Source organism: Sebastes fasciatus, chromosome 15 (genome assembly GCF_043250625.1).
Source record: "Sebastes fasciatus isolate fSebFas1 chromosome 15, fSebFas1.pri, whole genome shotgun sequence".
NCBI lineage: Eukaryota > Metazoa > Chordata > Actinopteri > Perciformes > Sebastidae > Sebastes > Sebastes fasciatus.
In genome coordinates, this window is record NC_133809.1 from 11,648,497 (window position 1) to 11,674,507 (window position 26,011).

The 26,011-nt window shown below is 40.4% G+C and overlaps 1 protein-coding gene across 2 annotated transcripts in view; it reads right to left on the bottom strand.

The window, feature by feature from the left end:
• Positions 1 to 325: 325 nt before the first annotated feature.
• Positions 326 to 26,011, bottom strand: part of asap2a (ArfGAP with SH3 domain, ankyrin repeat and PH domain 2a) — a 64,868-nt gene continuing 39,182 nt past the window's right edge. The window contains exons 5-28 of one of the 2 annotated variants that reach the window (XM_074659889.1): positions 25,072 to 25,121; positions 20,895 to 21,024; positions 20,445 to 20,530; positions 20,264 to 20,339; positions 20,058 to 20,144; positions 18,681 to 18,784; positions 17,890 to 17,959; positions 17,363 to 17,450; positions 15,940 to 15,988; positions 15,395 to 15,561; positions 13,455 to 13,588; positions 12,741 to 12,835; positions 11,686 to 11,875; positions 11,410 to 11,495; positions 10,798 to 10,913; positions 10,042 to 10,109; positions 9,815 to 9,922; positions 8,422 to 8,644; positions 7,399 to 7,551; positions 6,084 to 6,186; positions 5,539 to 5,594; positions 5,314 to 5,384; positions 3,881 to 4,000; positions 326 to 2,052 (exon numbers count right to left, since the gene is read on the bottom strand). In XM_074659889.1, the coding sequence (XP_074515990.1) occupies positions 1,978 to 2,052; positions 3,881 to 4,000; positions 5,314 to 5,384; positions 5,539 to 5,594; positions 6,084 to 6,186; positions 7,399 to 7,551; positions 8,422 to 8,644; positions 9,815 to 9,922; positions 10,042 to 10,109; positions 10,798 to 10,913; positions 11,410 to 11,495; positions 11,686 to 11,875; positions 12,741 to 12,835; positions 13,455 to 13,588; positions 15,395 to 15,561; positions 15,940 to 15,988; positions 17,363 to 17,450; positions 17,890 to 17,959; positions 18,681 to 18,784; positions 20,058 to 20,144; positions 20,264 to 20,339; positions 20,445 to 20,530; positions 20,895 to 21,024; positions 25,072 to 25,121 (2,505 nt within the window). In that variant the 3' untranslated portion in view covers positions 326 to 1,977. Of the gene's footprint in view, positions 2,053 to 3,880; positions 4,001 to 5,313; positions 5,385 to 5,538; positions 5,595 to 6,083; positions 6,187 to 7,398; positions 7,552 to 8,421; positions 8,645 to 9,814; positions 9,923 to 10,041; positions 10,110 to 10,788; positions 10,914 to 11,409; positions 11,496 to 11,685; positions 11,876 to 12,740; positions 12,836 to 13,454; positions 13,589 to 15,394; positions 15,562 to 15,939; positions 15,989 to 17,362; positions 17,451 to 17,889; positions 17,960 to 18,680; positions 18,785 to 20,057; positions 20,145 to 20,263; positions 20,340 to 20,444; positions 20,531 to 20,894; positions 21,025 to 25,071; positions 25,122 to 26,011 lie in introns of both variants that reach the window. The other variant, XM_074659890.1, reaches the window with a different exon arrangement.

The window sequence follows — 26,011 nt, forward strand, 5'->3', positions numbered from 1 at the left end:
TTCCCCATCAGAGGGAGCTCTTGATACATCATCTGACTTTTAGTTTGACAAGAATCACACCAGTCAAACAGTGTTATATTGTATAAATGCAGGTCATAACCTTAAACAGTTGTTTTGAAACCCCAAAAAACATGATAATTTAGCAAAACTAACACTAATTTAGTAAAAGTAGGCATTATTATTTACACAAATAAACCATAAACTCCTTAATGCTCTTAAGAATCAGACCAAAGCTGTGTATTATTTCATATTTTATTATTCCAGTTTAATTTTCCCATTTACTTGCACAATAGAGTTAAGAGTCGATGCAGTGATCCACAGACTGTTAATGAGAATGAATTAACTTTATTTTCCCAGTTACATATGTGTGTGTTTTCAGCCCACACACACACACACACACACACACACACACAGGTCCAGCTGAGGTTGTAGCTCATCACCACAGCGCATTAAAAGACATTTTTACTGCCCAGGTTAACTTTTACATATAAATATCAACAAAAATCAAATCTATTTACATGAATAGATTATTAAATCTTCCTGTTTCCAGTGAGTTCATATTAAACATGATGAAGAGAAGTGTGTCTGCTACGATTCACGTGCTTCTCTTCTCGTCATTCACAAATCCACGGAAGGCTCCGGCTTCAGGTTAAATGCCTAAATATCAACATTATGAACAGAGAGAGAAAGTTGCTCTGCAACCAAAACGAAGTTAATTACATTGAAGGTTTGATATTTATTTCATAACACTATTTATAAACTCATCTTTTCTACATTATGAGACCCCAGAGATGTACAGATATGTGAAGCTTAAGCTGTAGGAAGGATATTTCTTTCTCTGTAAAAGTCAAAGATAGCAACTAAAAAAAAAAAAATCTGCCTGTCAGAGTCTCTCAAAAAGCAAGAGGAAGCAAGAAAAGTCAGAGAGCTAACTCCTGCTTTTCATCACATTCCCACGCTCTCTTTTTTTATTTCCTCTTATTTCAATATTCTCAGCTTATTCTGTGCAGACGAGACGACACACACACACACACACACACACTTCCTGTTCCTCTAATAAGGCAGATGACAGGAAGACAACCCGAGGTGTCAAGACTCGGCATAAAGGTAATTACTGGCTGCTGCAGCTCCAGTCAGTGTCAGCATTCGACCTAAAACAGTACAGAGTGTTGAATATTATCCTCTACGATGAAACAGTACAGACGGGGTGTGTGTGTGTGTGAGGAAGCTGCTCCATCACTCTACACACACCTGTGAGAAAGTAACTTCACAGGTGTGATGAGTCAGAGGCTATTTTTACATTATTTTTTGCCCCTCTTCAACACCAGTCTATCTTTGAAACGGAGACAGGGAAGCAGCATCTAGCATATTCCAGGGGTTAACGTAGCACCGTGAGAACAACCTCCACACCGGAGGCCTACTACAGAGTTCAAAGGTCGCACCTATAAAGCAGGTAGGCATTTAAAATCGCTCATGCACAGAGGTGGAATGTAAGCACTATGTTCACATTTAGAGTTGTTAGTAAGTTAAAATACATTGCTGTAGTCTTCTCTGTACAATGCAGCCGAACAGGAAAATGATGAAATGAACACTGTACATATTAACCTTCATTGTGTCACATGGCGTCGTATGTTGTAACAAGGATAAAGACGAGCAAAGTGCATTTATTGCGAGAGGTCATTCACTACAATCATTGTTTTTTTTTTTTAAATCTTAAAGAGTCTTTTGTCAGAAACATTAACAGCAAGCACATCATACAGTCCCATGAAGAGTGACAGCCAGACTTTCTGCTGTGGTTGACGATACACCCATACCAAGCTGCACCCGAGGTGACGACACAGCAGTGATGAAGATGATGATGTTGTCGACAACAAACACTGGGCCGATGGTGGATGTTTTGCTGGCTGGACAGAGACTGGGGTGAAGGAGGGACGCTGCATCCCGCCACACTTCCTGAGACCCGGAGATGGAACCCTTTCAGTCAGCGATGAAGTGCACAAATGTAACCGGGAAGGCTCCTCTTCTCATCGGATCGCCTTCGATGTGGCCCAGCTGTGAAGAGGGAAGACGAGAGGCGACGTCAGAGGATGATAAAAAGGATATAAAAGAAATAAAAGTTGTAGTCGGGTTGGGTTTTAGTTCTATAGGGAGGAGTGTACGTTCACTGAAACACTAAATAATGTGACTTCTTTCAACAAAATGTCATATTCTGGAGCACATACACTAAAGACTAAAACACCACTAAACATTAGGGCTGGGTTTTTGGATTAATCGTTATTGAAAGATTCAATATCGATTCACACCATCTAATGGAGTACACCAAGTGGTCTATAAGAGGCTTATAAACACAATTAACATCTAAATAATATTTAAAATGATATTCCCACTTTATATATTACCTTGGCCGATAAAGAAGACAGTACTTATTATGTCCATTTAAGTCATTTTAAACGTCTTCTATACCTGAAAATAAAAAGCTAGGACATGTTTCTGCTCCAACAATGTTTATACAAGGCTGAAATGTGAAACATGACAAGAAATAAATATAGACTGATAAGCAATTTTGTTGATACAGTCTAAACTGAAAACTACGGTGGCCCAGAAGAGTTGAATGAATGCAAAAGCCACAACACAAATGCAAAAGCCGGAAGTGAGCGAAAACGGATGTTGACAATGAAACGGACCAACTATTATTTGCTGGCAGACTATTATTAGAGCCAGGCCTGCGCAGAATCGATCACCGGCGATCGCCGCACAATGCGTGTCTCCGACTTCTTGCACACGTAGGCAACGATAACCTCATGACATTGAGGCGGACGCAGTTTTTAGAGCCAGGCGCCGCAGCTGCTCTCCACTGACTGCAACACCCATTGCATGATGGGAAACGGCTGGCTGTCGCCTGATCAAAGAGCTGATTGGCTCTTAGTTTTGACAAACCATGTGTTGTAGAAAATCCTAATTTTCGGTGTAACTGTAATACTTAATGCCAGATTGTAGGCTATTGGATGTTGTGCAATGAAAGTTTAATCTGTTAACAAATAAATTTGTGTGGAAGAACAAGACAGGTTATTTATATAGCACTTATTAAAACAAGCAATTACAAAACGCTTTACAAGGCAGACATAAAAAGAACAAAGGATAGAATATAATAGCAGATACACAAACACATTTCCACATAAATATATAATTACATTTGTGTTGTGGTTGTGCGTTAGTTCGACACTTCTTGGCCCCCGTACAAAAATTGTGTTATAAACAACAAAACATCCTTCTGTCATTCTCTTATGAAATATTTCCATACTCCGAAATTAAAAATGACAGCAGCTTGAGTCATATAATACAGTAATGTTTTCCAGCTAACAGACCAATTTCAGCTCAAGCACCACAGTGACACTCAATACAGCTCTCGTCTTCATGCTGCCTTGTTACTGTGCTTTCATTTCGATATTTCAGACACACAAAGAGTGATAACGCTGCTGAATGCGGGACAGGGAGGAAGCATGGCGGGGATCTCGGGGGACTTTAGGGTCCATGCAGGGACACAGAGAGAGAGAGTGACTAAATACGGTCATATCTGCAGAGGTGGCTCAGAGGAAAACAAGTTGCAGCTGGTCGATGTTCACACAAGGGGCTCCACAGAGGAAGCAGCAGCAGGCGGAAAAAGAGGAGGAGGGGGGATATCAGCCTGAATGAGGTCATGGCTTTTTGCTTTTGCAAAGCCATGGTTACCGAGTGCACCGACATCCACATGGTGAAAATGTGACCAGAGTTGGACACGAGTTGGACTGGGAGCGCTTTGTGCTTTAATCTGAGAATAAGTATCCAAAATGCAAAAAAACACACTCGAAACATTCAAATTTGCAGCGTGACAGATACTGACCCACCACTCCTGGTCCTCCTCTCCATCCACCACTATCACCTCGCCCTCAGAGAAGGTCAGCTCGTCTGGGTTGTCGGCTACACAGTTGTAGATGGCTTTCACTCGCTTCGGCCTCTGCTTCTGAGAGACGGAACAAAAGCACACAGACAGGTTGGCTCACGTTAGTGCAGAAGAGAGAAAATGCATTCTGTCTCGAGTTGCCTTTTTTATTTGTCTTGTACTGTTATATAACAGGACAAAGCTCCTTGGGACAGCCATGTAGAGTACAGTGTCCTCTGGTGTTGTTCCTTTTTGAGGTTTTTCCATTTCCAAATTGAGGGTCTAAAGAAAGAGGGTGTTTATGCTGTATAGTCGGGGTGAGGGAAAGAAATGCATACAGCATAGTATTGCGATATTGTATCAATACATGAATGTTTTTTATTATATAAACTATTTACCTTTTAACAATTTGATAAAGATACTGGTATCGTATGAAACTAGAAAACCTGAGGAATCAGTTGGTACCAACCATGTCATGTTAGCTTGTCAGGAAAAAACGCTCCAAAGTTACGCAAAATTTTGGCAAGGAAAAACTGGGATGTCCATTTTCAAAAGAGGTCCCTTGACCTCTGACCTCAAGATATGTGAATGAAAACTTTGAGATGAACAGAGTGAAAACTGTATCTTATTAGATAAAACAAATGCCGTCAAACTGCGTAATTTGCAGTTGAAAAATGGTCTAAATCATTTGTCTTCTCTAAATAAAGTGACTTCTTGTCACTGACAGCGCTCCTCTGTCATCATTAGTTAACATAATGAGGACAATGCTCCAGTTTTTTGGAGCACGCTGGTGACTCTACATGTAAGTTTATTTTGGGCTCTACACATAAAATTGACTTTTGACCTTTTGAACTGCTTCTGTGCACTTTTTGCACCTCTGACCAAAGGAATTTATTTCTTTGCGCAATAAAGTTAAGTCCTAATCCTAAGACTAATGGCGGAAAAATAACTGAAAGTAACGGATATAAGAAACCACTGACTCATCCAGTGATAACATGTAATTGGTGTAGCACAGGCATAAAATGAAAACATGGAAAAAGTTGCTATAATCCTAGCATTTTCCATTGACTGACTAACTAAAAGAAATGTTATTCCTAATTGCAGGCTAGAAAGCTGTGACTTAACCTCCCTATTCCACCCTAAAACCTTTAAAAAAAAAAGTACAATAAGTGAGAAAGAAGCTCTTTGCTGTTAAAGTACAGGAAGGACATTTACTGTTTAAGTAGACAGTGGAAACACTGAGACAATAGGTCGGCCTGCAGGGTACTGAAGGGAATTGCACAACGCTACTAACTGAATAAACCATGACTGAGCAGCCAGTGATTCTGTACGACAGTATGAATGAATAAGCACTTTTATCTGGGTGATAATGAGAGGAGGAATGAGGGACTCACTGGATAGGCCTTCCTCGGCGTGGGGGCTGGAGGCAGAGACTGACCTATGGAGTTCTGGGGCACTTCCTTAGCTGGAACAGGAAAAGGAAATTATATCACAACGACAACAAAACTTTTTCCACAGAAGAAACAGGACCTGACAGATAGAACAATGTGTTTTCTGTATGCTGGACATACACAGATGTAACAGAATTGATATTTTATCTCTCTTATCCGTTAACTCACCTGGTCTTTCCATAGATACCGTTCGATTTAGAGGTCTGTTGAAGCTTTTATCATTGCTGTAAAAAAAAAAAAAAGGAATGTACTTTCTTCAACAAAGTAAAAGTTATATAAAAAGGCACACATCTAACAGAAACCATCCAGTTCTGTAAGCCTCTCAACAGTTCTCTGTTGCAGATTTATTGCAGCACTATCAGCCCTGCGGGAGACAAAAAGACAAAAGAGCGACCGCGGAGGAGAGTTATTGCTCGCCTGGCTCGATGCAGAGCTCAGCCTGGAAGCTAATGAAGCGGCTAAACAGCAGCCATGTCGGCTCATTCCTCTTGCACCGCGTTACAAGACAAGCATTTTCAACAGCGAGAACCCTGGGGTAAAGCACGATGCTCCCGTGTATGTGTGATGAATTATATGAATCTATAATCTAGCTGTAAAAACGCCACTGAGCACTGATTGCAGACTTAAACATGTTAAATGTATAGTTGCAGACACATTAAAACAAATTGTGTTAGCCGTATGCAAACATTGTTTTTTCCCCCTTTTGTTCTCACCCTGCAGGAGATTTAGGCGGCACCGCTCTGGACCCTGGTGGTCCCTGGCTCGACTTGGACTGGATGTTCATTGCCTCCATCTTGGCCACAGGAGGACCCAGACCTTGGACACACAGTAACACACCTTGATTACTCTCTTATCTTTGCAAACTGAACACATCATTGATTGGACATTTGGATTTTTTAGACTGGCAACTAAAATAAAAAGCAATTTAAACACATCACACTGTTTTTTTGCATGTTAAATGATTAATCACAATAAAGAGATTAATAGATTAAATTAGACTTATCAATAATAACAACAATCATTAGTTCTTGAAGCTGCTAGTCCGCTCAGTTTTGTTTCATTTGTTCACGGTAATCACATCATCTGGAATATATCCCAAAACATATTCACATTGATTTACTGCTTTCAAAATTATATTAAAAACATTTTAATCAAATTCCACTGGAAAAACTATAGTAATCTATTCAAATACTTTTGTTACGGGACAGATTGTTGTTCATCATGTCTATGTACGAGATGGCAGTGAGTGAGTGAGTGAGTTGTCTTTCTGTGTATATAACTGCTTCCAATATTTTCAACATTGTGAATTTGTTTTTATATTATTTAGGCAGATGTGATCAATAAGCCTTTGTTTTTTTTCCTTCTTCCTGCACAATTTTCATTGTTATGTTTATGTTATTTGTTTGATTTTAATTTTGCAAATAAACAAAACTCAAACTCAGCACCTGCAAAGAATTTGAAGCCCCTTGGTGATTGTATGATTTGGGACAGACAGCCCAGACTGCCTCCTTACAGTAACACATTTAGTAAACACAGACATAAACAGACTACTTTGAATCCTTCACAAGCCAACATTTAGTCCGTTTTAATCAAACTCTGGTGCGATTTGTTTGGGCAGTTGGGAACACAGTAATCAAACTCTGCTGCGGACCAAAACAACCGGTCTGAGACCGCTTGCGAGAGTTGGTCTAGGACCGCTTCCAATAGCATCCTAGTGCGGTTCGATTGCAGGGAGAGCATAATCCGACCCAATTGCAGGAAGCGAACCAAAACGCAGGTGATTACGGGCTGCCTGCACGGGCATTTGCTGAGATGGACACAAGTAAACAACGGGTTAACATGAGTGGGAGAGGACTGACCTGGACTTCTGCAGAAGAAGAAATAGAAAATGAACCAAAACTAATAATTTCCTTCTGATTCGGACTAGCCAAACGGACTATGGTCGTGAAAGCGCCCTTAAAGTAATATGCCTTCACTGTAGCAATGGTCTAGTTTAAGAAGGAGGAATGGGTCTATTGGGGTCCATACCTCCGGCTGAAGTGAGTCTCATGGGGGGGACAGGAGGGTGCATGTTGGGGGGGTCTGAGGACGACCTCTGTCGGCCAACCAGGTCTAAAGAACCGGGCTTCCAGCTGCTGGACGCTGAAGACTGACCGATCCCCCCCAGGCCGGATAACTGGACTGAGACAGAGAAAGAGAAGGGTTATTAAGATGAAAAAAGAAACACACAGAGAGAGAGAGAGAGAGAGAGAGAGAGAGAGAGAGTGCACCAGAACCAGCGTCCACTTTAAAAGTCAAGTCGTTTCCATTTGAGTGTAATTGAGAGCGACAGTTAATGGGGAGAGGGAATGTGCAGAATGCCGGGGGGCTGTGGTGAGGTGAGGTGAGGTGAGGTGAGGTGGGCAACACGGCTGGTTGTTTCTCCTCCGCTCCGTTGGCAGCACTCCAGACGGCCACTAATGATATTAAAGGCTGACTGTGGGGGACGTGTCACAATAAGTCGGTTAGCCTGTAAAGTTTTGATAAAGTTTTTTTTTTTCATCAAGTAAGCTTTTTCATGACACTGAAACTTAATCATCCTGCCCTTTAGATTTGATATCATTTGGATGTACGAGACCAACTTCACATAGTGAAGAGGTCAACAACTTTCTGGAAAAGCTGCTCATCCGTCTGTCTCCAGTGTGACTTTACCCAGAAACATCTGTGGCGTTGAAACAGGTCAAAAGGTCACTAAGACCTGCATAGTAATTAACATAAAGCCTTTGGAAACCAATGATACAGAGCCAAATGAGACTCACAGATACTGTAGATCTAAATAAGGTTGTTCCTCCAGGGCATATTTTATAAATATCGCTTCCCCGAAGCAGGCATAGAGGTCAGAGTAAGGTCAGAGTAAGGTCAGAAAGGTGATCAGTTGGATCTTTTTCATCTATTTATCCATACAAACTTGAACATACACATAACATGACAACAAGATATACTACCATTTTGCCTACAAATACTACCATCTAAATTTTCTTTAAGTTCTGATGCCGCTGTGTCCGAGCTTACCCAGGTTCCTCGGAGGCAGGGGCGGAGCAGGAGAGGTGCCAGACTGAGCTGTGTTGGTGTTGAGGATGGTGCCATAGGTCTCGTTGTTGACCATGCTGGGCATGTAGCCACGCTGCTTGTCCTTGCCGTCGCGGCCCCCGGAGCCCGGACCGGACTGGAGGTGGGAGTTACTGCTCGGAGTGTAACAGCTGACGGGACGCTCGTCTCTGCGATGAGGGCTGGGCTGGAGGGGCAGATGTGGTTTATCAGATTTTTATCTCTTCACTGTACTCTTACTATGTACAGTACCAACGTCAGCCACACAGACTTTTCTCATTTTCCATCTCTTCTTTTTAGACTTGTTTTCATGTAATGTTTTTAAAATTTTCCCACTTTCAAATGTGATATTTGGTATTTTAAAAGGAAAAATCAACAATTTGTTTGCCACATTATAACTACAGTATTTATTTTCAAATCCCTGCCGATTAAGTCCATTTCATCATTATTCATTCAACTTAAATTTGTCTGCAATATTTCAACATGAAATTCAAAAATGTTGCCTATCACCACTAGAGCTGCAACAATTAATCGATTAGTTGTCAACTATTAAATTAATCGGCAATTATTTTGATAATTAATTGGTTTGAGTAGTTTAAGAATTTATTTTTAAAAATTCTCTGATTCCAGCTTCTTGAATGTGAATATTTTCTGGTTTCTTTACTCCTCTGTGACAGTAAACTGAATAAATATCTTTGAATTGTGGACAAAATAAGACATTTGAGGACATCGTCTTGGGCTTTGGGAAACACTGATCAACATTTTTCAAGATTTTCTGACATGTTATAGACCAAACAACTCATCGATTAATCAAGAAAATAATCAACAGTTTAATCAGCCATGAAAAATCAACCTTGCAACCCTAAATCAAACCACGTATAAACAAACCAACTTCCCTGCAAATACTGATTGATCAATGCTCAAGGTACTTTCAAAAAAAGTAAACACAAAGTACTTCTTCTTTCTTGCCCTCAACTGAGCCTCTCAGTGAATGCAAACTGAAACATTTCCAATCCAACTGAAATATTTAACAAACAAAGTCGTCAAAGGCAATGCATGTTTTGAAAGAAATGCACTACAAGTTCAATAAATTCAGGCAGAAATCATAAACAAAAACACTGAGAACGTGGAGGGACTGCTTTTTACGTCAAGTGCATGGATTTTAAAGTACAAAAGGAATAATAATGAATTGAGCTTCTTATTTTTGGAGGATAAAATATTTTCTTTAGGGCTCTTCAGGTAGTTGTTTTAGGTTTCATCATCCTCTAAGAGCCACTGAAAGTTGTGCATTTTTATTTATTATTCTTGTTTTCTTGCCTTTGTAAACTCTTCTCCTGCTTACAGAAGTGCCTCTCACCTTCTCATCCAGATCTTCGTCACTTTCATCCATGTCTTCATGCTGCAGGCACCATTCATATTCAACGTGGACGTGGGCGTTGAATTTCCCTGCCAGCGCTTGGTTCAACTATACACACACAAACAAATCCACACACATGTAAACACAAATGACTGACAGCTCTTAATGCGGTTTCATGGACTGATGTGTTTGCAGGCATAAGCCAAGTCTAAACATAGAAAGCTCACCAGCTCTTCACACTGTAGGTGTTTAAGCCTCCGGGCGATATCCAGCGGTGTCTCCCCGGCCTCATTAGCTGAAGGGAAAACAACAGAAACATATAATCACTACTGTATCCACATGAGTACAAACACACAGCCCATTTTCTTTCCTCCCACTTCACTGTGACATGAGAAATGTGTAATTAGACTGTTTCCCACACTGAACAACTCTCTGGTTTCTCTCTGTCCTCCTCCTCTCTGCGTCTATTATCTGTTTGTTTTGTTGATGTCACAGCGGAGTAGAGAGATTAGTGCTGTGAGAAAGAGTTGCCATGGTGTGCTGGCAGAGACCGAACCTCTGGGAACTGAACCTGAAAGACTTGGACCAACGGGTGTGAATGTAATCAGAGAGGATGAGGCAGCAAGAGAAACATTTGTGTGAGACAGTGGTGGAAAAAGGATGCAGATCATTTACTAAATAAACTTGGAACGTATTAAGTAATACTAAAACAATGTATAAATATTCTGTTACAAAAAAGTCCTGCATTCAAAATCTTACTTAAGTATATAGCGAAATAAAGAATATAACATATAAATAATATGTTTAATAGTAATAATAGTATATAATAGTGGAGTAAAAAGTACAATATTACTCTCTGAAATGTAGTGGAATAGATGGTGCAAACGAATCCAGGTGTGAGAAAGACATAGAAAAAGAGACGGAAGAGTCGGACAGTGAACGCATCACGGCCGTGCTGTCCGCTGGCGTGTTACCTTCCTTACCGATCTCTATGGAGGCCTTCCCCCGCAGCAGCAGTTTCAGACACTCGCTGTTGTCGGTCAGGCAGCAGTAGTGCAGCGCTGTGCTGCCTTTGGCCGTCTGCTTATCCAAATTCAAACTGCCGAGGGACACAGACAGAGAGGAACATTTTAGGAGGAATAAAATGAATCCTTTGTTTCTCCTGTCTAGCCCAAAGCACAAAATCTGGCCAGAGCAGTTGTGCAATATGTAAAATATTACACATTATTTTTAAAAAACAGAAAACACAGCTCTATAAGAGTGAAACAATACAGTATAGCAATATAGTAAGACAAAAAAAATAAATACATAATCAATATATTCAATCTAAAGAGAAAAAAAAATGAAGAAAAAGAAAAATAAGGGGATGATGATCCCTGCCAATAAGCAAATTGGTCTAATAAAAAATAAAATATCTGAATTTTACAAGTGTTAAGAGACACCAATCATACAAGTGGTGTCTTTTCATGGCATTTTCAATGTTTGCTGCACAGTCAGATGGACAGTAAAAAACACCTTCCAGCATATTGCATTCTGTAAGTAACAAATAACCGAAGTGAAGTGCAAATGTGTTGTTGTTTTCTGGCTTTGTTTACCTGTTCTGAGTGAGGAAGTCAACGATGTGAAGAGACGTCCTATCCACCAGTCTGACTGCGAGATGAAGCGCCGTCTCCCCTTGTTCCTGGAATAAAAAGATAAAACGTCATGTTTTCATATTCCCCTGGGAATGTGAGTAGAGAAGAAGGATGCAACGGATTGTTTGAAGTCAAACTCCTGGTGGAAAAGCAGCTTGGATAAAGTTTTAAAGCCACCGATGAAGGACAGACTCAGTTTCAAACATCACATAGGTTGAATATATATAGTGTACTGACGTGTCCGTTGGCCAGCGGTATGGGCTCCATGAGGTCGACTCCCTCTGCGTAGACCTGGATGAGGGAGAAGATGTCCCGGGCCTTCACCGCGTCACACAGCGTGTGGAGCCGCGACGTCGCGTCAGGACACTTCTTCCTGGCGAAACGTTTCTCTGTGTACTTGGCTGTGATGAAGTCTTTCCTCGCCTGCCTGGATAAACATGTGAAGAGGAAGCTGCTCAGCTACAGATGTGTCATTATATTTATGGTCTTTATGTGGATGGGTGTGCATTAAAACCACTGATCATAACTGGTCAATAAACACACTAAATTAGATTGTTGTGATCAATTGATTACCATTTCAGATTTCAGTGCTTGATAGAGTTTCATAATGGCAAGGAAAAGGAGTCACATATACTATACTATTCTACGCTAGATTACTACACTATACTATAGGCTGGACGATATGGCCAAAATCGTCAATCACATTATAGGTCATAGGTTATCATATCTCAGTAACAATATTTATCATGATATAGCATGATTTCTGGTAATTCAAGAAATAAATCGTCTATATGAAATAACCACACGGTAAAGCCTATTTTTTATACTCTTGTGTGAATTAAATACTTGACAAATGAAAAGTATTGAGTATTTTCTCATTTCAAGAACTTGAGTGCAAAATAAATACAACAGTTTTTGCCATTATCAACTGTGAAAATAATCGTTAGTTGCATCCCTAATACTTATTTTTTATATTTATTATGATTTACTTTCTCTGTTCATCTGTACTTACTTCTCATTCATGTCATAAATCATGCCAGATCAGTGTGTTTGATTTGTCAAACTGAATAGGTAATCAATCACATTCAGGAAACCTGATCAGTACAATGCTGGTTAAGATGTGCCAATATGTCACAATGATGGTGTTGACAGTTGCTGATCGGATGTGTCAGTAATGAGATACAAGTGAGAAGAGAGAGAGAGCGAGAGTCCAGGGAGAGAGGTATAGGAGAGAGAGAGGAGGGGATGAGGAGAGAAGAGGGGATGGAGAGAGGAGGCGGTGGGTGACTTACATGTCACTGGCTGGGTTGGGTTTCACCACATTTTCAGCACTTAAACAAGCCTCCATGATTTCATTAAATCCTGCATTCCCCACATTCTTGGCCAGCTGTGGAGCACACACACGGACATAGACACACACATATTAACACACTAGTTACACTAGACATTTTCTGCACCACATGCATTAATTTAAAAGTCGCCATCTTTGCCTGTTGAACTCCCACCTCAGGTTGCAGTACTGTGTGTGTGTGTGTGTGTGTGTGTGTGTGTGTGTGTGTGTGTGTGTGTTGAGCGTTATAAACTGCACAACGCCCGTCTGATTGTGGCTAACACAACTGGCGTCTTAACACCAAGGAAAGCAATCACGACTGGAGGCATTTAATCCCGACCGTCCCACAGGCGGTAAATCTCTACACCAAACAGTGATTAGAAAAGCCATAAAAAATCTCAGCTATTCTGAGTGTGGAGACTTCCAGACGACCTGGAGGAGAGAGGAGATCGAGGCCTGGGGTGATGCTACTCTCCTTCCTTCCTGTCTCGACTTACTGACCCTTCTTGTCCTCATCTCCTATTCCTCCTCGCTCTATCTACTCCCACGCGTCCTCTCCTCCTCTTCCTAAAAATCTCCACAGAGATTCGTCCGGAAAAAATCAATACAATGGAATGACTAACTGCGACAAAGGTGAGGTGATTCAGCGAGAAGTCGGACGCCAACGGTGATTTACCAAGAGCTCTGAGGTGCTGAGTACGTCCAGAGTGAGGGACTGGATCCTAGAGTAGTGGACTCCAAGCTCCCTGTGGATCCCCGAACATTCAATGCAGGTGAGGATGCCAAGGTTGGTGGACAGCCACGTCGGGTCTGAGAAAGACAAAAAGGAAAAAGGAGGTAAACGACACACGAGGGGAAAAGAGGCCGAATTTGACTGTCCTTGGGCAAAAGCCACTAAAGCTGAAGTCATTTTTGCAGCACGTGAGCCAACTTTGATGTGTCCTTGTGGAAAGCTGTCGGCTCTGGAAATTTAATAGCTGCCTGAAGGGCTTTTTACTATCTCGCAGCACACAATGTCAGAGGAAAGTGACCACGCCGAACTGTAGCCGAGTCTGGCCTAGATACTCGCTGTAAGGGTGGATATACTGTAAGCATATTCTATACATTTAAAATGTCAGGAGGAAGGAATTTCATGGGATTTGAGAAAAATGATTGGGGGGGGACTTCATGTATTTGAGGAAAAACTGATTTCAAAGTTGTGATGGAATATCTCCACAAATACAGAGGATCCAGTCTGCAGGACTTTCAGCATTTTCTGAGCTTATCATACCAAGACCAGACCAGACCAGACCAGACCAGACCAGACCATTAGCTCATAACTTTGCATATGCATCACTGCTGACACTTTCCCTAAAGCATACCACACATTTTTTTGTCTGATTTCCTACATGTACCTTCCAGGCAGCAAATCATTCCTGGTCTTTTATGTCAGAGTCTGGAAACATGCTTCAAATAATCCACTTGCAGTGTACATAGTGTTGGCTGTATTTTCTCACAAAGTAAAGGAGTAAAGTTAAAGGATTTCCCGTAATGTTAAAGTCAATACTTCCGGGGGAATATATCACCCGGGAATCCTGTGATTTCTCGCCACAAATTAAATTAGATTTTAACCACAGAAACGTGGATAATTACTGATAGATAAGAGAAGTTACTGCTGCTGTACAGAGTGTGGAAAATGTGCACAGCACCCCTCTCAATTTGGGATGCGCATATCGTTCCAGCTACTGTGTGATGGCAACAGATATTCAATTAACTCAAAGGACCGAATCCTTCTCACAAACCGGTGGGAGCAACAAAAAGATCACTACTGACATCTCTGCAAAAACCTCAGATAATTGTGGCAGCAGTGTTATCATAATTACTGCATCTTAAGGTGTACGGCAGCGTATTGCTGCCACAAACCTTTCACGTGATACTGATCCATTTTTCTTTCCTGGTGTGGCAGCAATACGCTTCAATATAGCTACAACAGTTATACAATAGTGTTAATAAGGTTTGGGAGAAGTACATCATCTTTAGTATGTGAACACACAGGTGCACACGTGTTTAAAATTCCTGGGTTCCAGCAGGTATTTCTCTCGGGATACGGGAGCGGATTTTGTCAAAAAATCAAGAGATCGCAATTCCTAACATTCAACTGAGTTGGCCTTAGAAAAATAAAATAAGTATAAATGGTTGTCATGAGAAAAGAATGTGAATTGGGTTATTTCTTTGCACTGAAAAGGTTACTACTCAGGAACTCTGAAATGTGGGATATCTGGGGTTCACTGAGTTTTCCTTAACAGTCTCTGCTCGTAACAGGAACAAAACAATAAAATATAAACAATAATAAAATGGTAAAATAAAATCGTGTCTGTGCAAGTTGATTTTCAAACTGTGAATTAAAGTGTTAACTAAATATTGCCTGGAAGATAGAAAATCAGTCTTAAACTTATGTTATGCTCTGGAAAAATGGTCGGCAATAATGTAAAGTAAACTTAATTTGTAGTTAAGAAGCTTAAAATATGCAAAACCAATGGTCCTTTTTGTCGTCATCAACATTCATGTAGAGATCGTAAAATGTGATTTGATTCTGTTCTGTTGATCATTTCTGAGGCCGATGTTTTTGCCACTCACTGGGCGCTCCGCAGTCACAGCACACGTCATTTCCCGTCATCCTCTTGACCTCTATCAGGATCGCCTTGGTCAGCTCCTGCACGATGTTGTTCTCGCCGACATGCTGGTCCCCTTTGAAGGCCTGATTCAACGCCTCCTCCTTACTGTTCTGTAGCACCGAGATCCAGCTGGAGGAGGGAGGAGAGGAGGGGAGACGTACAGGAGAAGTGAGTCAGGACAATGAAAATCAGAATAATGACAGAGGAAGAAGGAGAAGAAGTAGAGGGAGGAGGAGGAGGAGGAAGTAGGTTGAGAGGTGGGGATGGGAGCAGCCGGAGCAGAAAGAAATGTGAAGAAAAGGAGGAGGGAGTTCAAAAAGGGGAGAGAAGCCGGGAGTAAAAGGCAGTTGATAGTCAGGAGGTGGGAGGTAAAGACAAGGCCAAGCGTCTGACTGGGTGTGAGGGAGGAAGCGTGTGGAAAGTGGCCGAGGTGGTAAACAGGATGCACTTAGACACAAGACCGAACACACACATACACACAAAGGGAAGGAAGAAACAGGCACTTACATCGAACAGTCCTGGTCGTCCTCGGCTTGAAAGTGATACGTTCTGTCATCTGAAACAAGAAAAAAAGGATGACACAACAGAAGACAGAGGAGGACATGAATAAGAGAGCGGTGGATAGGGAGGGAAAAGCTCTGAGTGACTCCCTGCAGAGGGCATTAAAGTATCCTGCTGACAGGTCAACAACGAAAAACTCTTTGAGCTGTTATTTCTGTCTTCAGATGTGAATCACTCACTAATAACCAGAGAGAACTATTTTTACACCACTGTATCCAACACAATTTTTGAAAAACTGGCCAAATCATAAATTACTGTGAACCGCAATGTTTGTTGCATCTCATGTCCCCTTCTCCCTCTCTCTCTACTCTCATTTCCTGTCATCTCTCTACTGTCAACTTGGCAATAAAAAAAGGCTTAATGTGCCCAAAAAACATGAAGGCTGGTTCTTTGTGGTAATCACATAGGAGGTGCTCTTTGGATCCTTCAGGTGTACTGTGCTTATTCAATCTTGTGACGGGCTCATTGCTTGGGTGGGATATAACTCAAAATAGTACAAAATGCAAATCTCTTTCAAAAATAATTTAAGGCACATTGTAGAGTTCGTGCAAAAAAAAAAAAAGCCTTTATTTTACATGGTAATAATTGTTTAAAATGACCAAAGCGTTGCGACCGACATGGGTCTTCATCACACCTATATTGAGTTACACTAATCAGTAGAGTGGGAGGGTGGTTTTCCATCAATGTGTAAGCCTATTGGTCCAAAACCAAGGCCTATTGAAAGAGGCTGAGACATGGGCGGACACGGGTCTTGAGCTATGGTTTAAAGAAAAAAGGAGTAAAAACACCCCAAAAAACACGTTTTAAAAAGTGTTTCTAGTTACATCTCACAGTCCGGACAGAAAGGGCAAAAGCCTGTAACGGGCTATTGATTCGTTGTGGAAAAGTCTGCAGAGTGCACAGCTTCACAAGTGCGGTTAACTTCATTTATTTGACAGAAATTGACTATGCAGAGAAGAACAAATTCATTCATTTGCAGATATTTTTCTTGATTAAAGTCAATAGTGAAAAATGTCAGTCACAATTTCTTGGAGATTGAAAAGCAAAATAATTCGTTTTCTGTCAATTGACAAAAGCTTTTTGTTCGCTGTTATTTAATTCTAGGATTAAGGCTAAAGGGTAGATTGCAATGTGCCGGATGTGTTAATATATATTTTTAAGAATCAGCTTATCTCTGGCTTGTTGCTGCTGCTTGCTAGAAATAGAAAAACATTTGAAATGCACAGTGCTGCACAACAAACCTTTGCCGGCTGCTGTCTGCTAATGGAGCTAATTAAAATGAGGCGTTTGAGTGCAACGTATACAGATTAGAGAAAGCACAGAAGACAAAAAGGTAAGGAAGGCGACATATGAAATGAGAAGAACTTACGGGATATGAGGTCGAAGCTTCTCTTCTCTTCAGGGTTGTGTTTCACCTGGCAGGTGAGCAGGTTGAGTTTAGCTGGCGGCCGGTTCGCCTGCCAGAGAGAGAGAGAGATGGAGAGCAGAGAGGGAGGGAGGGTAATGACAACAATAGAAATGAGCCAGAGTGTTGTGTTTAACCATATCTGACTGCTGCTGCAGCCAAATAAAACATCTGATAAGCAGCTACGTGTGAGATGAGCTGCGTCAGTGAGAGGGAGCTGACCCGGCCAGAGCTAAATCTTTATATGGGAACAAACAGAGTTCAAGTTAAAAGAGGCTCCGCTGAGGCGGCGACGTGAGAAGAATGTTAACTTGTGAACTCGGTCTGCTGCTTTCTGTTAATATATTCATGGTTAATAGGAAAAGATAATGACCGGCGGGGGAGAAGGACACTGTTGTAATGTGTGTGACTAAATGAAGCATGGAAGTCTGAACATACACATAGATCTTCTCTTGCGTGAGTTAGTCATTCCATTGTTATTGTTTACTTACGGTGCCGTGTGAGATGGTGAGGTATCCGTTCTTCGCCGTGCATTTTCTCTTCTGCCACACTTTCCTCAACCTGTGACACACGGGATACAGCGGTTAGTAAGTCACAAACATCGTGAACTCTGAACTCAAAGAGCAGACACGTATGATAAAATATGTAATATGATCACATGTTATAATACAGAGCACATGCATAAGTTATGACACAAGCTGAGCAGTGTTTTCATGATAAAGCCCAAAACTTCAGCTTCTCCAACGAGAGGATCTGCTGCTTTCCATCTTTTCTATATTAGGGGTGTCACGATAAACCGGCATTGACGATAACGTGATATTTTTTAAATTAAATATTGATAATACAAATATGATAATATTGTGAAAATAATCCAGCAGACAGATACATATCGTCATCTTTAAGATACGTCCCTAAACATTTGCACTTAAACATGAGAAATGTGGCACTTTATAGTGAACTATTATTATTCTTTTATTGAAATTACTATTGAATTAAATGTCTGGAAGTCATTGTCAAAGTCATTGTCAAATCATAATTTAGTTGCTTTTTGTGAGTTGATATAAATGTAACTGATTGTGTTAAATATATATGAAATATAATATCGTCTCATATCGATCGCAGGCCCCTGAATTGAGTTGAATCGAAATCGTATCGTGGCAGACTTTGTGATATCAGCATGTTTTCCAAAGAATCTATATAATATTGTATCTTGATGAAGCTGGTGATTTACACCAACACTAACACAACTGATGTTAAAGTTAAAGGTATTTCAGAAACTCACCCGTCACTTTTCTTGTAAAGATACCCGCTGCGCTCCGTGCCGTGCTCCTTGTTACCCTGTGGCTGGTGCAGGCTGTAGGTGGTGCTCTGCCGCACCTGTGACTCCTGGGAAAACACACACAAACAAATAGAGACAAGAAATCAGAGCTTTTATACAAATAAAAATAAATAAATAAATGAATAAAAAAAGCAGGTGCTGCACGTAGGATTTGCAAAATTCAAATTGCAGGCGAGTCGGAGCCACTGAAGCGTTAAATGGCTCAGATTTACGCTCTACTTCTGAGTCTCCTGCTCCTCTGAGAATATGGATGCAAGTACGAACAACAATAGAAGATTGCTGCTGTGAGCCTGAATGGTTTTGTACACATGGGGATAAGAAAATGAGGAGCTTTTACACCTCTGAATCTGCAACAGCAGGTTGCAAAAAGCTGTCGTTTTAGTCTCATAAGCAATTCTGAAAGGATCAAAAGACGAATCACATTATAAATTGGATGCAGTTTTAAGACATTAGACCTCAACTAGATTCAATTTAACTTGATTTTTCTTTTGGATTTTCCGGTTTGACTGCAGTGTAACAACACATAACTGCAATGAAAGGACCAAACAAAGGCCACATTTTTGTATGAGTGATGTCATTTCCTGTCTGGAAACACTACGGGAAACAGAGGGGGACGACTTCTGAAGGCAGGCACCGACGAGGCTTTAATGACTTTATTGGTGTGTGCTGTTATCGGCAGACACACACAGCGAACAGGATAATCTTGGAGGAGCAGGAATGCAGATCCTCTCATTGAAAAGTCATTTAAAATAAAAAAGCACAACAAAAATGAACCGAAACATCAAAACATGGCAATGACATATTTGAACAAAAACATATGCTGCTGTAAAAGAATATAAAAAAATGATTAATCTAGCACTACAACTGAAGTAGCAACACCACAATGAAAACAGGATGCAAACAACCACAATTTTATTTTTTTTTCTCTCCAAGAAATCCACTTACTCTCCTGGACTTGTTTCACAAACGACAAAGGCAGCGAAGGAAAGAAGGAAACAATCTTTAGGTGAGACCAAATTTTATGGTTCGCTAAGCAAAGGACTGGGGTCAGTTAAAAATCACGTCCACTCATTCAGGTGGTGCAGAAAATGGATAATAGCAATGCATTACATTAGTGTGTGTGCATGCTCCCAGTATGAAAAGTATGAAGCTAAAGGTTAAAGAGCTGTGAGGTTCATGTTATGAAATAAAATATAATTTTAGAGCTGATATACAGGAATTAAGAAGATTAAAATGTGATATTTGCCTGACATGTTCTTTGACATTGAACGGTCATAGACGACCTTCAGTGCTTCAGTGTGTGTTCATGTGTGTTGTTACCTCTTTCTGCTCCACCTGCAGCGCCGTCTTGAGAACGTCTCGTAACTGAGTCAGCTGTTTCCTCTCCTCGTCCTGCACCTGCTTTATCTGTCGTAGAGAAAACAGGAGAGAATGAACAGAAAAGAAACACATGATGATGTTTATATGATTATAAATGTCAGAGTCGAGTGAAAGAAAGAAGACGCCAGAGCAGCTGGTTTTCTCACCGTGTGCAGATCTGTGGCCAGTTTTTCTATGGAAGGTTTCAGGTTGTCCACGGCTTTCAGACCGTCCTGAAAGAAACTGAACAGAAAGCAGGTGAATTTTAACACAACACCAACACATTAGCAACACAGAACTGTACTACAAAAGCAGCCCTGAACACATTTCCCCTAGAGGAATACTTACTTGCACTGTGCGTGGAAGTACTTGATGAGGTTCTGCAGCAGGTCCACCCCCTTCTTGATTTTGATCTCATTGACTTTGAGGAGATACTGTAAACGCATTAAATACAGATTTAGTCAGACAGGGTGAAGCCTGGTTCAGTCAGAGGGAAAAAAGGCAACTCCATCTCAAACACATACATCCCTTTCATCTCATATCCAGACGCTTCAAAGTAAAAGTCTTCATCTTTCAAGTAAAGCTTCATTAAAGTAAAACATCAAAGGAGGTACAGACCGCACAAAAATGTAATTCCAAAAGGCTATCCATCCATTCTGAAATACCACCTTTACCTTTTAAGTTTGACAGACCTTTGCAGGAGCTTGTCAGTAAAAAAGGTTATTTTTCCAAACCTCTAGACGCACTAAAAGCGTGTCAATCAGTCAGGTCTGATTGCCAGTCATTAGTCGGACTAACCTCGCACATCTGCAGCTGGAAAAACCTCCTCTCTTTCTCCATCTCCTCAGCGATTTCCGCCCCACTGATTTCCGTCCTGATCATCCCGTGCTGCCTCGCGTGCTCCTTCTTCTCCTTCTCTATCTTGGTGCTGGTAGGAAGTGACATCACAGGGGTCAACGAGAACACAGAACATCCAAGACAACGTGGGGGAGGAAAAACAGTTTGGTATTGTAAAAAAAATCAGCCCTTATGCTGTCTGGCAGATGAAGAGGTGGCATTGTTAAGGGGAGCTGGCTGCCTGAGAAGTCTATGGTTTGTACAAGTTAAATGATAATGGGTTAGAGATGGTTAGTTTAGCTATACGGTTAGAAATGACTGGGATTTGGAGGGTTTATAGTGTAACAGTAACGTCAGTGTGTCTGTGTAGGTTCATCTAAGCCAGTTGTTCCCAACATGGGGTCCGGGCTCCCTTTAGGGAGGCGGCAGGATTTGTCTGATCTGAGGTTATCAAAATTAGATTTGCACATGTATAACTAAAATCTGAATAACACACTTACTGGATAATGTATACAAAACTCTGTATATAAAACTATTTAAGAAGATATATTGTTTTGCTACTTAGTGGGCCTCATTCTGTTTAAAGCCGGTATTTGTGCACAGTTGCAGACAAAGATTATCAGTATTATACTATTTGTAGAATTAGATTCCGGCTGAGTCCAATTGTTTCCGTCTTGTGTGATCCAAACATTTCCAATTTACTCCAGAGCGTTGTAAAGTCTAAAAGTAAAAATGTATTGAAGAAAGATGGATTTAATCATTTCCAAAATTCACAACATGTTTTTATCTAACAACATATTCCACTTCAATCCATTGGCATTGTTGTTGGCGTTTAGCCTTTCAAAAACAACATTTTCACTGCAGTTAAAAACCCATTTACTCCCCCACTTTGTCGCACACAAAGGGAGGCCTGCACCTGTATTAACGAGGCGGTCTAGCAGCAATCTAACAACACCATAAATTAAATTTATTTAACCACAAAATCTATTTTGGCTCCAATAGTTAAGTTGTTACAAACAAATCTCATTTTATGTATCTGCATTCACTTGGCAATATCCGTCAAGATGTCATCACTTTACTTAGGTTGACGAAACTGACGAGTTATATTCATTAAAGAAAGTTAATTTAATAAAAACGAGACTAACTAATTTAATACACTGAATCCCCTACTTCAAATTCAGGATTTTGTTTGAGGATTTGTAATGATTTTTTAAGGGTGATTAGATTTTAATAGATAAAAGTAGGATGGGCTTCAAGGAAAATAGATTGTGAACCACTGATCTAAGACATCCAGGTAGTACGCGGTCTTCAAACTTCAAAATGAAGGTGTGCGATACGTTCTTTTAAGTTCTGTTGTTGGGCGAGGTAACCTTGGGGACACATTGTTTTTCTGTTGGTTTCTCTTCCAGACAACAGAACTAAAGAAGCCATTAGGATGCAGAGCAATCACCTATTTTATAGTACTGCATGTCCAGATGTACAGTGTACTGAAGTAAACACACTAAATGTGTACATCTGGCTAATTGCACTGATTCCACTGAAATAGTTGGAGGGGAAAAAGATCAGTGTTGTGTGAACTTCTTATATGAGAATTGTCAAGAGAGGGTTAAACTGCACTAAGCTCATCAGAGCTGTTGGAGGGTGTCCAGAAAACACTCATCTGTTGTTGTTTCTCACTGATGATGGTAATTGGAACCAGTACACAAAGCAGAAAAAAAAGAGAAAGCAGATGTCAACCAGTGGAAATTACTTAACTCAGCAGTCTTCATTCACTGAGTTGCTGTTGTAATTATTTTCATCCATAATTGGGTTATTATGTGTGGGTATTATCATGTAGAGATGGTAAAGGTCAGGTGTGGGTTTAGGGTTTTAAAAGGGAGGGCACGAGCAAATGAGATTAGTAGCTCAAGGTTACCTGACAGTCAGAATCAGGGCTGATTTTTCACAAAGACCATAAACTCTGCATACAGTATCTCTAACAGGCAATCAGGAAAACACACACACACACACACACAGAGAGAGAGAGCGAAGGGGAGGAACCAGGCCATGCAACAGGGCATTCTTTTCCATATGCTGTACTTTTCTAACAGCATATTTCCTACAAAAAGGATGCAGCAGTTTGTTCCCTCTCGAGGGTGTCGGTGTCCGCAAGCCGTTGGAGCTGTTCAGCCTGGTTCATGTGCATCAAAACAGACTTCACTCCCTCATGTTCAACTGTGTTATCTATTTGACCTGCAGCTATAGGCTCGGTATAATATATACGACGAGAAACAAATACATAAAAAAAAGGTCATTCCACAACTTAACTTTAAAGATGAAAGTGGTGGGGCTGCATGATGCATCTTTTACAACATGCTGTTATAATATAAGACTATTAACGAGTCTTAAAGGAATACTTTGAAATTTTTTTGGGGAATACACGTATTTGCTTTCTTGCCGAGAGTTAGATGAGAACCACAACTTGTCGTCTTTATATTTTGGTTTTTGTATGGATGAAATAAACAAGATATATGTCAGAACTAAAGCATAGAGGCGATGTTGAAAAAGACTATCTATTACTCAGTGGGTATTTTCTCATCTAACTTTAGCCAGAAAGTAAATAAGTGTATTTTCCAAAATGTCAAACTATTCCTTTAGTATTCCTTCTCAACTTCTCCCTTTATATCATGACTCATGATGTTGCACCACTTTAAGAAAGGAAGCAAAAAAAGCATTGCTGTTGCACAATATCTGGTGTCATGTGTCATTTGGCACGTGCACAAAGGCTGTGTGATATGGTGCAATAAACAAATCCTAACTTTCACTTGAGTTTTCTTTGTTTAATGCCATCCACTGTGAGTCGCGGTCGGACGAGACAATAAATATTCTTAGACATGGTTGTAAAACTGGAGACAATCAGTAGAGTTAAGTTCCGCCAGCCTTTAATTTTGGTTGTAAATTTGCCATTTTGCCAGTGTGAATGAGCCAGATTTCATGTCATTAAGAGTACACTGCTGGCCTTTGTCAGCACATGAATCTTCAGCCCTGACAGCATTACAGCATCATCAGGGCTTGCGACTAATAGAGACACATGTTCGCCAGGCTTTTTGGCCGCCAGCCAAACTGACAGTTGTTCAACTGAGAATCCAGTCACTTTCAGTCCCGTCAGTTCAGGAAGTGATTCCCCAATTAGGAAATAAAGGCCTAGAGATGCACTCTCTCGAGATCCATTCTGTGTTCAAATTTAGGAAAGATTTGCCTGATTTTTAGTAATTACTTCCTGAATTAACAGCATTCAAAGTGAGACAACTCCCAACCTGTAGGCTGAAAAACAGAATTCAAACTCAGGTGTCGGATGCTAAGAGCTTGCAAACCAAAATTAGGGAAATCAATGCTGTGTTGAGACCAAACAATTTATCTCTTCGTGTCTGTGAATATAAAAACAGCAGACAAGCAGAGAGATCAGAAAAAGACCAGAGGATCATTGATAAAGAAGAGCGGCAAGAAACGTCAGGGTGCGTTTCCAATCAGGCAGAAAACTGGACTCTATTGACGGCCTCTGTTCTCCATCAATAGAGTCAAATCATAAGAATAAGTTGGGGCGGTCAGGGACAGTCACATAGCATCCGGCTGAGCTCTCGATGTCAGTACAAAGCCCGTACTGTCTGATCGAAGCGGTTCGGAGAGAAGATGTATTACCCTTTCAGTAAAGAATGTCCTTTGCAGCTTGTAAAATATATGAAAGTGCTATAAAAAAAAAAGTCACGTGTTCTTTTGCATGCACAATCACAGTGGTTTGACAGTGGGAATGGTGTCTCAGTGTGGAGGTGGAGAGGTGATGGTGAGGGCTGGTTATTCACTTTATCAAGGATGTGTTGACAGATAATCACAGAGGGGGAGGTTAGAGGGGGAGAGCGGTTAGTCGAGACAGAGACAAGACACAAGACACATACTGCACATTTCATTTTAACATACTAACTGACACATGTGTGGCTTTAAATCGGCTTTAAAGACTAGTTGAACTGATAAATTCAAACTAATGATGACTGTGTAATCATGAGGTGTTAATAACTAGGTCAGCATGTTGAAAAGTTTTAACCAACTAACTTAACAAACTGGTTCTATTCATGGTTATTAGAATACATATTTGGTTTCTTACACTTTTGTTTCGTAGTCCTTCCAGGCTTTGTCAAAAGGCTTTTTCAGATCCTGTGGAAAAAAAGCAGAAAGTTAAAATTGTAGAAAATGCTAATCAACAGAAAATTACTCAATTTTGATATGACAGAAAGCTCCAGAACAACTTCTAAATGGACCTTGTGGTGAGATTGTTTTGTCAACTAGAGCCAAGAATGAACTTTCACTCGATTAATTATTTCAATAATTTATCAAGAAAAACATTTATTAGTTCTAGCTTCACAAATGTAACAATTTGCTGTTTTTCTGTTTTATATCATTGTAAACGGTATACCTTTGGGATTTCAAGGTGTCATTTTGTGCTCTGGAAACTTGTGACAGGACTTTGTCACAATTCTTTTTTTAATTTTATAGACCAAACAGTTATAAGAGTACCACCTCCACAAGGCTGTGCACAGGAACTTAAACACACACACACACCATTAACCCTTAACAAACAGACTTCCCACGGGAGAACAATGTTTGCATGATCCGGTTTACATCAATCTAAAATAAAAACCTGCAAGCATTCAGTCTTTTTGCAACAGAAAACTATGGCTACTGTCTTTCACGTTATCACGTCGTACGCTTGTAATGACGCATTATGTCGCGTGCGGAATGTAACGAAACTATCAAAACGCCTTTGCATTATATATGCTCATAAAATTGACCATATCTCAATGTGCATAGTTCAAATAACTTGTGGAGTGTTAAGAAATGTTTTGTTCATGTTTCTACATTTAGAAATCTTTTGGATCAATACGTATTGTGTGTTTATTTAGTAACGTTTTATGAAAAAACATTAGATTTTTGTATTTTTTTTTTTGATTATCAATTATTATAGTTTATTGACTTGTATTTTAGCCTGTACACTTTTTTTTAGGGATTTTAGGGATATGAAGCAATTGAAGAAACTCCAAGAAATG